At 61.9% G+C, this 15,728-nt stretch overlaps 2 protein-coding genes across 2 annotated transcripts; both read left to right on the plus strand.

Annotated features, from left to right (window-relative positions):
* Positions 1-1,127: 1,127 nt before the first annotated feature.
* On the plus strand, positions 1,128-6,397 carry RPL13 (ribosomal protein L13). The gene is made up of 6 exons (XM_066557626.1): positions 1,128-1,210; positions 1,396-1,508; positions 2,342-2,483; positions 3,915-4,088; positions 5,334-5,390; positions 6,200-6,397. Exons 2-6 carry the CDS (start codon positions 1,405-1,407, stop codon positions 6,356-6,358), a joined length of 636 nt encoding a protein of 211 aa, XP_066413723.1. The 5' UTR covers positions 1,128-1,210; positions 1,396-1,404; the 3' UTR covers positions 6,359-6,397.
* Positions 6,398-8,065: 1,668 nt separating this feature from the next.
* Positions 8,066-15,229, plus strand: CPNE7 (copine 7). The gene is made up of 16 exons (XM_066557624.1): positions 8,066-8,176; positions 8,885-9,239; positions 11,406-11,588; positions 11,661-11,735; positions 12,140-12,214; positions 12,281-12,364; positions 12,445-12,534; positions 12,675-12,773; positions 13,115-13,201; positions 13,298-13,357; positions 13,445-13,578; positions 13,701-13,755; positions 13,889-13,940; positions 14,008-14,141; positions 14,225-14,461; positions 14,697-15,229. The coding sequence occupies exons 2-16, from the start codon at positions 9,033-9,035 to the stop codon at positions 14,832-14,834; spliced, it is 1,710 nt and encodes a 569-aa protein (XP_066413721.1). The 5' UTR covers positions 8,066-8,176; positions 8,885-9,032; the 3' UTR covers positions 14,835-15,229.
* Positions 15,230-15,728: the final 499 nt, after the last annotated feature.

Genomic DNA, 15,728 nt, shown 5'->3' on the forward strand with positions numbered 1-15,728 from the left:
AGCTGCAGAGATGCTCTTGGAAATCCAGCAAAAGCAGGTGTGTTTGTTGGGAATGCTCAGGAAAAGCTCTTTCATCCTCGTGGCTGTTGCAAAACGGGCCCTGCTGACAGGGTTGTCTGGTGTTCATCAGGGAAAGCATTAAAGTGGTTGTTGCTGCCTGGAGTGCCCTGGCTGGCTGCATTTTTAGGAAGGATTATTGTCTGGAGTTACTCCATCAGGACTGTCTGTGACCTGAAAGACCCAGCTCAAGCCTGGGCTGTGACGGCTCCCAGCCCTGGGGCCTTTGTCGCAGTCCCAGGCTCCTGTCCCGGGTCAGGCTGGAGCTGGGAGCCCCCTGCTTCCCTGACAATGTGAAGATGTTCTGCACTGTGTCTTCTCCCCTGTCCCAGCTCAATCCCAGGGGTCTCTCAGCGCCCAGGGAGTGATTTCCCTTGAGTTCAGGGACACAAGTAACTTTCCACATTTTGGACGCTGCTACCTGGATGTTTTAATTCCAAATTTGTTTGTTTCTTCCCGGTCTCACTCTTTGAATTTCCTTTTCCAGCAGCAAATGAAATTTCAAGTTTTCTTTGATTTTCTTTTTTTAACTGACAGAACCTTTGTGGGGAGGGGGGTTCAGCTCTGTGGAGCTGAGGGTGACAGTGGGAGCAGCGCACTGGTGGGACAGCGCAGGGTCCTTGGTGGCTTCTGGGCTGCTGCCAGCACTGCTGTGCCACTGCTCCCGGGCAAAGGCTGTGGATCCCACTGCTGTGGGACCTGGGATCTGCCCAGGCGGTGGAGATCCCTCTCCTGCCTCTGCGAGAGAATGCTGCTACCCCAAAAGGGCAGCAGGGAGCGGGATCCTGCTCTGGGGGTGGATGGGGAATCCCTCAGGATTTGGGAGCAGCGGAACCCCTGCCCAGTGTCCGTCCCGTCGCCCTGCCCAGGAGGTGCAGGGCACGGGAGAGGGCATCGAGCCGCTGCTGCCCATCGAGCCTGGCTGTAGCCCCGTTCCCCCTGTCCGCGCTCCCCGCGGCCCCGTTCCCCCCGCGGTGCGAGGGCCCTTTAAGCCGCCGCCATCTTTGCTGCGGGCACGGAGCAGCCGCCGCCGCCCCCCGCTATCCCCGCCCCTCTCCGGGCCGCTCCTGCGCTGCCCATTGGGCGCCGCCGCGGCACTTCCGGCGCCGCCGCGCCAGCGCTTCCTTTCCGGTCGCCATTGTCGTGGCGGGAGGTGAGTGAGGGCCGGGGGCTCCATCCGCCGCCATCCGCCCGCCGGGGCCGCGCCCGCCGCCGCCACAGCCCCGCGCGGGGCCGCGGGGGAGGCCCCGGGGGCGGCGATGGGGCCGCGCCGGGCCGGGGACCGCGGGCTCAGGGGCGCCTGGGTCGTCCCCGCGTTAACCGTGCCGGTGTCCGCAGGCCGCAGCCATGGCGCCCAGCCGCAATGGGATGATCCTGAAGCCCCACTTCCACAAGGACTGGCAGCGCCGAGTCGCCACCTGGTTCAATCAGCCCGCCCGCAAGCTCCGCAGGTGAGTCCCGGAGCTCCGGGGTCCGCGGGAGGCGCTGTCCCGGCTTCTGCGGCGCCCTTTACGGGGCCGGGACGCCGTGGATCTGTTCCGCCACCCCCCGCTCGTGCTCTGGGCGAGCCGCTGCCAAGTGATGAGACATCTCCGGAATCGCTGCATCCACTGTGATGAACGCTCTTCCCTGGGTCTCTGATGGCAGCAGCTGCCGGCCCGACCCGGCTGTTCGTTTCGGAGCCATCGCAGGGCAGGAGGTGCCTCCCTGCAAGGCGGGAGTGGCGCATGTCGTAGAGATGCCGTGGGTGTCACAGGTGGGCAGGAGGCTGGTGACGCTTGGTTTGTGACCAGCAGGACCAGGACAGGCCCTGTCCCCTGTAGTGGTACTGCTGATGTCACACCTGGAACTCCGGTGTTGCATTTGGCCCCTCATTGCACGATAGACATTGAGGAGCTTGTCCAGATAAGGAGATGGAACTAGGAAGGATCTGGATCACCAGGAGTAGCTGGGGCGGTCTCAATCTGGAGAAAAGGAACTCAGGAGGAACCTTTTGGGTTTCCACAATTGCCTGGCAGGAGGGGGTCAGGCTCTGGTCCCAGGGAACAGGGACAGAAGGAGGGGGAACAGCCTGGGTTTGTGCAGGGGAGGCTCAGGTTGGACATCACAAGGAATTTCTTCCTGGAAAGGGCGGTCAGGGCTTGGCAGGGGCTGCCCGGGGAGGGGCTGGATGCAGCACTCAGTGCTCTGGGCTGGGTTGGTAAGGTGGGGGTCGGGCACAGGTTGGGCTCCATCCCCTGAGGTGTTTCCCAAGCTGAAGGATGCTGTGACCCTGCCCTTCCAGGAGGAAGGCTCGCCAGGCCAAGGCTCGCCGCATCGCCCCCCGGCCCGTGGCCGGGCCCATCCGGCCCATCGTCAGGTGCCCCACCATCAGATACCACAAAAAGGTCCGTGCTGGCAGAGGCTTCAGCCTGGAGGAGCTTAAAGTAAGTACAGAGCACTCATTCAAAAAGGCAAATAAAGTCTGAGCTGAGCTCCTTGTCCTGTCCTGCACAAGGTGACTTCCTCAGGTGTTGCTACCTGGCAGGGAAGGCTGTGGATTTCCTGGCTCTGGGAGCAAGGAAAAATGGTCTTACCTGTGATGGTGGAGTGGGAGTGTGAAGAGTGCTTTGAAAGGTAAATGTCTGTTTATCTGAGAGTGTAATTTAAAATTCTGTTAAAATAAAGCCGAAATAAGGGAAATTTAGTTTGGGTATATGAAAGAAATTCTTCCCTGTGAGGGTGGGGAGGCCCTGGCACAAGGTGCCCAGGAAAGCTGTGACTACTTCATGCCTGGAAGTGTCCAAAGCCAGGTTGGACAGGGCTTGGGATAGGGGAAGGTGTCCCTGCTCATGGCAAGGGATGGAACTTAAAGATCTTTATGGTCTTTTCCAACCCAGACTATTCAGAGACTATGAAATTTGAATTCTGAAGGAGCCTTGAGTCTCCTAAACTTTTTTAGGAGAGGGAGAAGACTAAGATCATCTTCATTAAATTATTTGTTTATGAAACATTGTTCTGCTAGTTCTAAATATTTTAGCCAATGTTCCCAGTCAAGGACCAAGTAAACTCAGCTCAATGTAGTTCTAAGATTAGCAGAGGATGTTGTACCAGGAGGAAGAACCATTCAGCACAGCATCTCGGAGTAGCTGGAGTAATAATAGTTGGATTAAAGCCCAGATAGTTGGATTAAAGTGGGAGGTGTTTCCTGTCCTCTGTTCCTTGTCCCTGTGACCTGCCCAGGTGTGCTGAGCAGGTAAGGGTGGTCTGCAGAGCCACCCACTGTGTGTCTGATCAGATTCCACATCAGGGCTCCCTGGCAGCACCAGCTGCCGCTGCGCCTGGCTCAGTGTCTTAATTAAAGCATTTATAACTGAAATTGGTGCACTGAGGCAGGGAAATTGTTCTTCTGGGTGCCAAATACTTCATTGCTTTTTTTTTTTAATTTTTGGGTAATGGTGGAACACAAAGCAGGATGCAGCTGTTTGTCTTCAAACAGAAAATTAGTTTTTTGTTTAAGGTAGTCTAAAAAAATAGACATCATTTAATGGTTGTTTCAGATGGTTAGAAGAAAAATCCTGATTTAATGGAGCTGCCAGTATTCAGTGAACCAGAGTTGTCCATAAGCTGACTCATAAACATCTGTGTGAATCCCGGTTTAGATGTGTCCTGCAGGGGTTGCACTTTGCTCCTCCAGGGAAATCCACCTGCAAAAATCAGCCTGAGCAACATTTTAAGCACAAAGATACAGCAGGATACCCTTGGTTGTCCCTGAGCTGATACCCAGCCTTCCTCCAGAGCCTGCACCCCGTGCTGGGGTCCCTGCCTGGCTGGTGGGAGCTGTGGGATGCTGACACTGCTCTCTCCTCCCTCCTCAGCTCGCTGGCATCAACAAGAAGTTTGCCCGGACTATCGGGATCTCCGTGGATCCCCGGAGGCGGAACAAATCCACCGAGTCCCTGCAGGCCAACGTGCAGAGGCTGAAGGAGTACCACTCCAAGCTCATCCTCTTCCCCAGGAAGCCAGCCATGCCCAAGAAGGGAGACAGCTCTGTGAGTACCTGACTGCTGGAAGTGTGTCCTGTTCTGGGAGGTTTGGTGTCAGGCAGAGCTCTTGAGCCTTCTCCATTGTGTGACCACCATGGTTCTGAGCCCAGCACAAGGCCAGGCCTGGAAGGGTCGAGTCTAACAGGGCACTCGGTTGCACTGACTCTTCAACCAGGCATTTGGCTGAGCAGCTGCTGGCTTGTTTAGGTGCTGATTCCTGTAGCTTTGCTCCTTGCTCAGCCAGTTGAGTTTTAGTTTAGAGAGCTAAATTGTCACAGTGGCTGGAAATTCCCCTTGGAGTCAGTCCTGCTGGTGGAAGGCTGAGGGACAGGCTGTGAGTGGCTCCAGAGCTCTGTGCCAGGCAGGCTCCAGAAGGCAATTGTTATTGACATTCAAAAATGGTTTTCATTAAAACCTCTCCAGGATCAGAGCAGAGCTGTGTTCCCTGGCTCTGCTGCCAGTAGATCCAGGGAACACGAGCCTGAGTTCAGACTGTCCTTCCATCTTGTGGAGAATCTGGCAGCTCCAAGCTGCTTAACTCCATCTTCAGAGCAGGGAGGGAGAGCCTGGAGCTGAAACACTGATTCAGATGTGTTTGCTGGAAGTCAGCTGTATTCAGTAAACGTTCAGTCATTTTTGTCTGATGACATGCTCTTCCAAGAAGCTGGAATCAACTTGAGAAGGAGTTGCTGAGGAATGTGTTGGGTGTATATAGGCTGTGTGGGCTCAGCCTGGAGAAAAGGAGGCTCAGGGAACGGCCTCGGTTTGTGCCAGGGAAGGTGGTTCAGGTTGGACATCAGGAATTTCTTCCTGGAAAGGGGGGTCAGGCACTGGCAGGGGCTGCCCAGAGAGGTTTGGGGTCCCCATCCCTGGAGCTGTCCAAGGAAGGAACAGATGTAGCACTCTGGGCTGGTGACAATGTGGGGATCAGGCACAGGTTGGACTGGATGATGCTGGAGGTATTTTCCAGCCTAGATGATGCTGTGTAAATTGAGAGCAGCACAGTTGGTGTCAGAGCTGTCCCAGCTGGCAGAGCTGTGGCCGCTGCTGCTCTGGCCGGATCCGGGCACAGCGTGGGTCGCTGGTGCAGCTCAGCAGTGCCAAGCTGGCTTTGTTCCCATTCAGTGTTACAGCTCCTGGCAGGATCATTAGCACCATGTTTAAGCTGGGTACCTGCTGTGCTTTAGCTGAGGTTTTAGCCAGAGAAGTTTAAATTCTGTTCTTCTAACATTCCCATCTTCTGTTGTGCAGCCAGAGGAACTCAAGATGGCCACTCAGCTCACAGGACCTGTCATGCCCATCAAGAATGTGAGTGTCATTTAATCATGTTCTGTGAGTGATGTGATTGAGGTTGGACTTGGGGAGAGGGAGAGGGTTCTGTCCTTGCTGCCTCACAGCTGAGGGTGGCTGTGTCCAGGCATTGCCCATCCCAGATCAAAAGAAAATCAGGAACAAGTCTTTGAGAGAACTGGGAAATTGTGGGTGCTTTGGGTTCAGCTGGAGTGGGAGTGCTCAGGCAGGTTCTGTGGTCACCATTTGTGCCTAAATCCTGTCTGCTTCCCAGAGCTGCTGCCAGTACTGTCACAAACCTCTTGTCATTCCCTACAACTCCCTGACAGGAGGGTGGAGCTGGGAGGGGGTCAGGCTTTCCCCCCAGGTGACAAGTGACAGGACTAGAGGAAACAGCCTCACGCTGTGCCAGGGGAGGTTTAGGTTGGATATTAGGAAAATTGCTTCACTGGCCAGGCTGTCCATCCCTGGCACAGCTGCCCAGGGCAGTTGGTAGAGTCCTCATCCTTGGAAGTGCTCAAAAAACACGTGGATGTGGCACTTGAGGACAAGGTTGGTGGTAACCATGGTGGTGCTGGGCTAACAGCTCGCTATTAAAGGTCTTTACCAGCCTTAACAAAGCTGTGATTCTGTGAAAGCTGACTCAGGTTTCCCGTGGTGCTTGTGTTCATTCCTGCTCCGGTGAGGAGCCCGCGGGAAGGCAGATCCCAGCTGAGGGCAGGGCCTGTGGATGGCACGAGTGCTCTGTTCCCGCTGCTCTCGCAGAGACCACGGTGGGAAGCCTGGACTCCGAGGGGCAGCCTGACTGTCTGGCGCTCTCCCCGCAGGTTTTCAAGCGGGAGAAGGCGCGTGTCATCTCGGAGGACGAGAAGAACTTCAAGGCCTTTGCCAGCCTTCGCATGGCCCGGGCCAACGCCCGCCTCTTCGGCATCCGCGCCAAGCGCGCCAAGGAAGCGGCGGAGCAGGACGTGGAGAAGAAGAAATGAACTGTTCTCCCCAGAACTGTCAATAAAGAGCCGTAGAGAGCCCGGTGTGCTGTGGTTTTGGGGCACATGTAGCGAGCAGAGCCGCCCCGTGTGCCTGTGGCGGTGCAGGGATGTGTTCCAGCGTGGGAAGCCTCCTTGGCTGTCATTGGAGGCTCCACATTTCCCAACAGCGAGTTAAACACCTGCCTTGTGCCTACTCCTCTGCCTTGTCAGGGCTGCAGCCTGGGCTGCCTTCTGCTCTGATTCTGAGGGGCTTTGAGGTTCCCTCTCTTTGCCAGGCTTTGTCTGCTGCACCTTCCCTGCCTTCCGTGCCTATTCCTGGTTTGATCATTTCCACACTTCTTTGTGAGGCAAAGCTGTACAAGTTGGGCGTCATGGTGGAGGTCACTCAGGCTTGCCCCACTTTTGGGGGTGTATAGGGGGGAGCAAGGTGTGGCCCAGCCCCTCAGTTGAGCTTGGATGGAGCCAAGTCCCAGGGCTGGACTGTGCTGCTGTGCCATTCTTCACTTCCTGGCCCTTGGCTCAGACCCTGCTTCAGTTCTAAGCCACTTTTAGCTATTTCTTCATTGGTTAAAGACCATCCTGTGGTAGATGTGGCACTTGGGGACATGGTGGTGGCCTCAGCAGTACTGGGGAGAGGGTGAACTGATCTTGGAGTCTTTCCATCCCAAATGGTTCTGTGATACTTTAGGTGGCATCACAGGAGCTCAGGAGAAACTGGGTGGTTCTGGCTGATCCTCGTGGCTGTTGGGGGGATCCCAGGCTCTGCCTGTCCCTGGGCAGGGGCTGATGGGTCCCTGGGATGTGTCTGTGGGATCAGAGCTGCTCCGGGAGCACTCACCCAGCCCATTGTTATGAGGGATGGGATGGGATGGGATGGGATGGGATGGGATGGGATGGGATGGGATGGGATGGGATGGGATGGGACACTCAGTGCTGGAATCCTGGCATCGCTGCATGGTTCCTGGGCAGTTCAAAAAGGTGAGATGTGCCTGGTGAGGTGCTGTCTGTGTCCCATCACCACGGTGTCCCTCCAGCCCCTCTGCCCAGCCCATGTCCCACTGTGGGTTGGTGCCTCCTGCCCTACCGAGCCGTGCTGGAGCTCTGGGGGGAGTGGGAAGGAGGGTGGCCTATTTCTGCCAGGCAGACGGGGGATTAGCTCCCGAAGCCCGGGCCCTCTGGTGCCCTCGTGCTTGTTAGCCCTATCTGCATTTTAATCCCTCCAAATTTGAGCTAATTACATCATCTCCCGTAAAGCTGGATTGACAGCACCGCAGTGCTGGGGGGACAGGGGTGGGTGGGGGATCCCAGGCTGGGGACTCAGCCCATGGGGCTCCATGTGCATGGAATGTGGGTCTGGATGCCCCAGCATGTGGGGAGGGCACCCCTGGGTTTGGGGGGACCCCACCCTTGTGCTTGGGCTGTTGGCTCAGAGTGTGGGGGGCCAGGACCAAGGTGGCCCTGGGTTCCCCATGGGGAGCACTGGGGAGGGCGGGGGGCGGTGGCTGTGCCGTGTGGGTCTCACTGGGAGCAGGAGCTCCTGCCCTGGCACAGCCTGCAGTGCTGGGGACCCTGCAGACCCCACTCAGCCCCGCTGCGGGGTGGGCTCCGCTCCGGAGCCGGCAGCGAGGTAGTTAACGGAGCTTGTCATCCATCTCCCTCTTAGGGCTCCGCTCCCGAGCTGCAGCTTGAGTCAGTTGTGTGGAGGTGGCAGCGGCAGCAGCTCCGGCGGGCACACCGGCACGGCGGGCACACCGGCACGGCGGGCACGCCCCGGGACGGCCCCTGCCGTGCCCAGCCCGGGCCACCGGCACCCAGGTGAGGGGGCGACGAGCAGGGTGGGACCCGCTGTCTCCTCCACTGAGCGGTGGGTGATGCCAAGGGGTGCCCGCCATCCCGGGGAGGGGAACGGTGCCCACCGGAGCTGGGGCACCGGAGCCATGTGCCAGGGAGGGCCTGGGCACTGCATGACTTCCCCAGGAAACTTCGGCCGGGCTGGGCATGTGAGGGCACAGCTGGGCAAACGCTGCTCTGCCCCTGCCCCTGCCAGGAGCCCCCAGCACCTGCAGGTGATGGGACAAGCCCTGGACTGGGGCCGGGACTGGCAGAGCCCCTCGCTGCCCCATCAGGCAGCATCGCCCGGCTGAGTGCTGCCAGCCTCGGGGGCAGGATGGACGCTGTCCCCAGCACAGGGGAATCGTCACCTGGTGCCACAGACGCGGAGTTGGTGTCCCCACTCCCCTCCGGAGAGCCCTGTCCGGGCGGGGGGTGCTGCCCGCAGGCGCTGGAGGGGTTCCTACTCCACAGCCCCACACGGCGCACTCCAGGGTGGGAACCCCACCCCACTTAGGTCCCCCCTCCCCTCGGGACTCATCCTGCCGCTGGGGTGGGGCTGGGACAGAGCTGGGCACGGCCCTGCAGGACCGAGTGAGCCCCCACAGCGGTGCCCACGGTGCTGGCTGGGATCTGGGGGTACCCGGGCCGTGCCAGCTCCCACTCACCCCGCCGTGCTTTGATGCCTTGCAGAGCCCCGCGGAGCCATCGGGACTGGAACGGCCCCCCCGGCTCGGAGCTGTCCCGGGACCCCTGTCCTGGCAGCGGGGCCGTGCCGGGCAGCGCGGGGCGCCGTGCCCCGGGCATGACGGGCACCTGCCCCGCTCGCTGACAGCCCGCCATGCCCTTCGCCCACGGGGCCGCCTGTGCCCCGCCGCGCCTCGCCGGCATGGGCGGCGTGCCCGAGCCGTGCCCGCAGGCCCCGCTGGCCGTGCTCTCCAAGGTGGAGCTGCGGGTCAGCTGTAAACACCTCCTGGACCGAGACACCCTCAACAAGTCGGACCCCTGTGTCCTGCTGCTGATGCAGTCCCAGGGCCAGTGGATGGAGGTAGGAGAGAGGGGGGCACTGCTGGCACCTACCGAGCTGGGCAGGGCAGGGCGGGACCCAGGCTCAGGGTGCAGGATGTGGGGGGCTGCAGGAGATGGTGGGGGGTGAAGTGCAGGGTGCAGAATGGGGGTCAGGGTGCAGGAGTTGGTGGGGAGCAGGGTACAGGGTACAGAGCAGGGTACAGGAGAGAAAGGGGTACAGGGTGCAGAAAGGGGTGCAGGGTTTAGAGCAGAGTACAGGGTTCAGAGCAGGGTACAAGAGATAAGGGAGAGAAGGGGGTACAGGGTGCGGAAAGGGGTTCTAGGCGCAGTACGGGGTGCAGGGTTCAGACCAGGGTACAGAGTGCAGAGCAGGGGGGCAGGAGGTGATGCAGAGTAGGGTGCATGGTGCAATACAGGTTGCAGGGTTCAGAACGAGGTGCAGGGTTCAGACCAGGGTGTAGGAGACAATGAAGAATGGGCTGCTGGGTGCAGAACAGGGTCAGAAAGGGGTACAAGGTTCAGAATGGGGTGCAAGGTGCAGAACAGGGTGCAAGGCTCAGAGCAGGGATGCAGAGTAGGGTGCACAGTGCAGAACAGGTTGCAGGGTGCAGAATGGGGTCCAGGGGGTGAGCAGGGTGGGCAGGGCACTGTGGGGCACCCAGCAGCCTGTGAGGATGGATGGGTGGATGGGGCTGCAGTGGGGCTGGGGAGTGGGGCGGGCGTGGTGCCCACCGCTCCCGAGTGGCTCCAGTGCCCCCTGGGGTGGCTCAGGGCTGGAGGGCTGGTGCTGACACTGGCACTGGGGCTGATGCTGGCGCTGGGGCTGGCAGTGGGGCTGGCACGGCTCCTTCCATCCCTCCCCGTGCTGAGCTCCGGGCTGGCGCCGCGGCCCCGCTCTAATCGCGGCCGCTCAGCCGGCGGATTTAGCGCTAAATCCCTCGGCGTGTCATCGACTCGGCTCGAGCCAGCGCGGAGCCGGGCAGGGAGGGGGGGACAAGGGCACCGTGCCAGCTGCGGTGTGCTGTGCCATGCCAGACACTTGTACCGGCTGTGCCACAGTGCCTTGTGCCACGCTCTGTGTGCTGTGCCATGCCAGACACTTGTACCGGCTGTGCCACAGTGCCTTGTGCCATGCTCTGTGTGCTGTGCCATGCCAGACACTTGTACCCGGCTGTGCCACAGTGCTCTGTGCCACGCTCTGTGTGCTGTGCCATGCCAGACACTTGTACCCGGCTGTGCCACAGTGCTCTGTGCCACGCTCTGTGTGCTGTGCCATGCCAGACACTTGTACCCAGCTGTGCCACAGTGCTCTGTGCCACGCTCTGTGTGCTCTGCCATGCTGTGCCACGCTCCAGGCTGTGCTGTGCCAGACACCAGCCAGCTCCAGGAGGCAAGAGGGTCCCTCCTGAGCCACCTTGTGGAGTGACTCCTGTCCCAGCCAGCCTGTGTGCCCCAGACCAGGTGCCTGAACCCGGCTCTGCCGCTGGCTCTAAGGCCCTGGGTCTGGAGGGTCTGAGGACCCAACAGCCACATTCCCACAGAACGAGGGGCTGGCAGTGCCACACAGGAGGGACACGGGTGGCCATGGCAGGGTGGCAGCAGTGTGGGCTCGACAGATGATGCTGGACTGAGCAGGCAGTGGGCAGGGGCCAGGGGCTGGCAGGGTGCCCTGGCCAGGATGTGTCCCCTTGAGTCAACCCTGGCAGGGATGAGTGCGGGGGAGGCTCCGGAACTGCTCAGCACCCACTGCCAGCACGGCCAGGAGATGCTGGGCACCCTCTGCCCACTGGGGCCACCAGGGCCAGGGGCTGGCAACCCCCAGGATGGGCACAGAGGCTTGTCCTGGCACCAGCCCCTTGCTCCTGCTCCAGCAGAGCTGTGGCAAAGCACAGCCAGAGGCAGAGTATCCCCTTGGACGACCACAGGGAGCCCAGTGGGAGCAGCGTCCCACACCCAGGGCTGGAGGCTGTGGGGGGCACAAGGGGCTCCTCCAAATGCCATTCACTCGGGCACAGCTGGTCCTTCCCTGCATTCCCTGCACCCCTATCCCTTCACTGCCCCGTCCCTCATCCCTGTACCCCTCAGCCTGGCATGTGCCATCCCTTCACCTCCCCTCAGAACAGCCCCCATTCCACATCCCCGTGTGAGCCCTGGCACCCCAAGGCCCTGTGCCAACCCCTCGCAGGTGGATCGCAGCGAGGTGATCAAGAGCAACCTGAACCCCGTGTTCGCCAAGATCTTCACGGTCGATTACTACTTCGAGGAGGTGCAGAAGCTGCGCTTCGAGGTGTACGACAGCCACGGCCAGGCCGGCGTGGGCACGCACGACGACGACTTCCTGGGGGGCATGGAGTGCACCGTGGGCCAGGTGAGCCTGGGGACCCCCCCCTGCTCGGGGACCCCCCGGCCGTGTCCCCTCCCCAACGCTGGGCTCCCGCAGATCGTGGCTCAGAAACGGGTGACGAAGCCGCTGTTCCTCAAGTATGGCAAGTTCGCGGGCAAGTCCACGATCACGGTGAGCACCAGGCCCGTGCTGGGGGTGACACTGGGGGGGTGACACCGAGCAGGGGCGCTGGGGTGGCACCGAACCGAGGGTGGCACCGGGATGGGGTGCACAGGTAACACGGGGCTGGAATCCTGGGATGGCACCAGTCAGGACACATGGATGGCACTGGACTGGGGTACTGGGACAGCATCAAACCGGGACACCTGGGTGGCACTGGACTGGATCAGTAGGGTGGCACAGACTCTTGGGGTTGGGGAGGGCTCAGGGTCCCCAGTGGCATCTGCTGCCCATCCTGAAGGTCCCTGCTGTGCCAGGGAGGCACGTGGGGCCCTGTCCCCTCCCAGGGCAGCACAGGGTGGTGGGCAGGGGGGCAAAGCTGTGCCAGGCTCTGAGCACCCACGGCTGCCTCTCAGATCATCTCGGAGGAGATCTCGGGGAACAACGGCTACGTGGAGCTCGCCTTCCGTGCCAAGAAACTGGACGACAAGGTGAGCTGGGTGCTGGGGGGGGAAAGGGCAGAGGGGACACTGCTCTCTCTCACCCTCCTCCCCCAGGACCTGTTCAGCAAGTCAGATCCCTTCCTGGAGATCTACCGCATCGACGACGACCGCAGTGAGCAGCTGGTGTACCGCACCGAGGTGGGGCTGTGGCAGCACCAGGCCCCCACGGCCACCCTGGGGGCTCCCCGGCCCTGCTGAGCCCCCACCCCATCCTGCAGGTGGTGAAGAACAACCTCAGCCCCATCTGGGAGCCCTTCAAAGTCTCCCTCAACTCGCTCTGCAGCTGTGAGGAGAAGAGGAAGCTGAGGGTGAGGAAGAATGATGGGGACCCCTATTCCTGCCCTGGGGGCATCTGAACCCCAGCTTCCCTGGTGGTGTGCTGGGGACCCCTCAGTGCTGGGGACGGGGCTGAGCCCCCCTGGTGACCCCTGAGCTGTGCCCATCACAGTGTGTGGTGTGGGACTACGACTCGCGGGGCAAGCACGACTTCATCGGGGAGTTCTTCACCACCTTCGAGGAGATGCAGAAGGCCATGGGGGAGAACAAGGTGGGACATGGGGACATGGGGATGGCCTGGGGTCACCCTGTGTGCTGCCAGCAGAGCCTGTCCTAGCAGCCACCTTCCAGCTCCTCCTCTGGGTTTGGCATCGTTTTCTTCTCTCTGCCCTCCTGTTTGGGGAAGGATGGTGGGTTTGGGATCAGTCATGGATGGGGTGGCTGGCAGTGGGGCAAGGCAGCTGCACCCTGGGGCTGTGGGGTACAGGGTTACTGGGACACAATGTTCTGGGGCTGTGGGGTCCCCACGGGGCACAGTGGCACCGGGGTGGGGGTGCCCGGGCGGGGCTGTGCCCGGGGGGGCCGCAGGCAGCGCGGGTGCCGGTGCCACAGGTGCAGTGGGACTGCATGAACCCCAAGTACAAGATCAAGAAGCGCAACTACAAGAATTCGGGGGTCGTGGTGCTGCTGGACCTGAAGGTGAGTGTCTGGGAGCTGTGCCAGGCTGTGCCAGGCTGTGCTGAGCCATGCCAGGCTCCGTGGGGCACGGCCGCCTGAGGCGGGTCCCTCTGGAAGATCCACAGGGTTTACTCCTTCCTGGATTACATCATGGGCGGCTGCCAGATCCATTTCACGGTGAGCAGCGGCCCCTCCCCGCCAGCAGGGACACCCCAGTGGCCCTGCTCACCCTGGGTGACCCCAATGTCCCCCCCACCCCACCAGGTGGCCATCGACTTCACGGCCTCCAACGGGGACCCCCGGAACAGCTGCTCCCTGCACTACATCAACCCCTACCAGCCCAACGAGTACCTCAAGGCTCTGGTGGCTGTGGGGGAGATCTGCCAGGACTATGACAGGTGGGTGGCTCTGGCAGGTCCCCCGGGGCCACACACACTGGTGACACCCACCTCGGGGTGAGATCTGCTGGTGACAGGCACTCAGGGCTGGCACCAGAGCTCCTCACACCCTTCCCTTGCAGCGATAAGAAATTCTCAGCTCTGGGCTTTGGTGCCAGGATCCCCCCCAAGTACGAGGTGAGGGGGTCTGTGGGACCCCAGGGATGTGCTGGTCCCTCTGGGTACCCTCGGCTGTGGCACTGCTGGGGCTTGGCAGACACCAGGGGCTGTGGTAGGGGCTGCACCAGCCCCCCTCCCTCCCTCCCTCCAGGTCTCCCACGACTTCGCCATCAACTTCAACCCCGACAACGATGAGTGTGAGGGTGAGTCCAGCTCCAGAGGGGCCGGACCCATGGCGGGGATGCCCCTCACCCCTCGCACACCCCACAGGCATCCAGGGCGTCGTGGAGTCCTACCAGAGCTGCCTGCCCAAAATCCAGCTCTACGGCCCCACCAACGTGGCTCCCATCATCTCCAAGGTGGCTCGAGTGGCAGCTGATGAGGAACGGACCAAGGAGGCCTCGGTGGGTCCCCCTGCCCCGTCGGGGGTGGGCTCAGACCCTGCACCCGGGGGTCGGGCAGCCCCCGAGCGTCCCTGTCCCCCCAGCAATATTTCATCCTGCTGATCCTGACCGACGGCGTGGTGACGGACATGGCGGACACGCGGGAGGCCATCGTCCGCGCCTCCTACCTGCCCATGTCCATCATCATCGTCGGCGTGGGCAACGCCGACTTCACGGACATGCAGATCCTGGACGGGGACGACGGGGTGCTGCGCTCCCCCAAGGGCGAGCCCGTGCTGCGCGACATCGTCCAGTTTGTGCCCTTCCGCGAGTTCAAGAACGTGAGTGGGGCAGCGGCGAGCTCCTGCCTCCCCCTCCTGGCTCTTCCCTCCCCTCCCGTCCTCCCCTGTCCCCTCCGGTTCTCTCCCGCCCCTTTCCATCCCCTCCCGTCCCCTCTTCCCCTCTCCCATCCATCTCTTCCCTCCTCGTTCCCTCCGCTCCTCTCCGCTCCCCTCGGCCCCTGGCGGCGCAGGGACCGGTGCCCGCGGCTCAGCCCGGTGTCCCGGTGTCCCGCAGGCGTCGCCCACAGCCCTGGCCAAGTGCGTGCTGGCGGAGGTGCCCAAGCAGGTGGTGGAGTACTACAGCTACAAGGCCTTCCCCCCGCGCTGCCCCCGGCCCCCCACCCCCGACCCCAGCCTCGGCTCCCCGCAATGAGGGACCCTCGACCTCGCTTTTCCCCAGTGAGGGACCCCCGGCCCCGACTCCAGCCTCAGTTTCCCCTGTGAGACACCCCCAGTGCCCCCAGCTTTGGCTGCCCCAGTGAAGGCCCCCAGCCCCAGCCTAACGTGCCCCAGTGAGACCCCTCCCCTCTCCCACTGTGGCCTGGGGACACACGGGGTCCCTGCCAGGCCCTGCCCTGCCACAAATCCCCGGCTGGGACATGGGGAAGGTCCCGGCCCCCCAGTGCAGGACACTCCCAGCACTGCCCGTCCAGTCCCGTGGCCCGGATCCAACCCTGCTGTCCCCTCGGTCCCCTCGGTCCCCGCTTCTCTGCCACTGTGACCTTCGGAGGCTGCATGATCCCCCCAATAAAGCACCACCCTGTGCCCACCCTCTTGCTCTCTGGGTGCTGACCCCACCCTCGGGGGGTCACTCGGGTGGGTGGGAGGCTGGCAGCTCCGGGTGCTGCCGTGTCCCCTCGCGGTGACGCCGCGCTGCCCCACCCGGTGACCAGAGCCGAGGGCGGCCCCAGCGGCTCCGGTCCCGGTGTCCGTGGCCGGCAGCGAGCCGGGAGCGCCGGAGCAGCCGCGGCTTTGATGTGCCAGGGAGGGAGCTCGGGATCTTCGGGAGCTCGTCCCGCTGCGCCGCGGCCCCGAGTCCAGGGCACAGAGAGGGGAGAGGCGGCCACGGAGCGGGCCCTGCTGCCCCACACACGGCTGCTGCCACGTGCTGTGTGCCCTGTGCCCTGTGCTGTGTGCCCTGTGCTGTGTGCTGTGTGCCACATGCCATATGCCATGTGCTGTATGACCTGTGCCACACCCTGTGTCCCCAGCTGTGTTCTGTGTGCCCTGTATGTGCTCTCTGTGTGTATCCTGTGCCACGTGCCAT

This window comes from Molothrus aeneus, chromosome 11, assembly GCF_037042795.1.
Source record: "Molothrus aeneus isolate 106 chromosome 11, BPBGC_Maene_1.0, whole genome shotgun sequence".
Taxonomy (NCBI): Eukaryota; Metazoa; Chordata; class Aves; order Passeriformes; family Icteridae; genus Molothrus; species Molothrus aeneus.

Coding starts and splice junctions, on each gene's coding strand:
- RPL13 (XM_066557626.1), top strand. CDS start 1,405: ATGGCGCCCAGCCGCAATGGGATGATCCTGAAGCCCCACTTCCACAAG. Junction 2,484..3,914: donor TCAGCCTGGAGGAGCTTAAA/GTAAGTACAGAG, acceptor CTCCCTCCTCAG/CTCGCTGGCATCAACAAGAA. Junction 4,089..5,333: donor CCAAGAAGGGAGACAGCTCT/GTGAGTACCTGA, acceptor TCTGTTGTGCAG/CCAGAGGAACTCAAGATGGC.
- CPNE7 (XM_066557624.1), top strand. CDS start 9,033: ATGCCCTTCGCCCACGGGGCCGCCTGTGCCCCGCCGCGCCTCGCCGGC. Junction 12,365..12,444: donor AGCTGGTGTACCGCACCGAG/GTGGGGCTGTGG, acceptor CCCATCCTGCAG/GTGGTGAAGAACAACCTCAG. Junction 14,462..14,696: donor CCTTCCGCGAGTTCAAGAAC/GTGAGTGGGGCA, acceptor GGTGTCCCGCAG/GCGTCGCCCACAGCCCTGGC.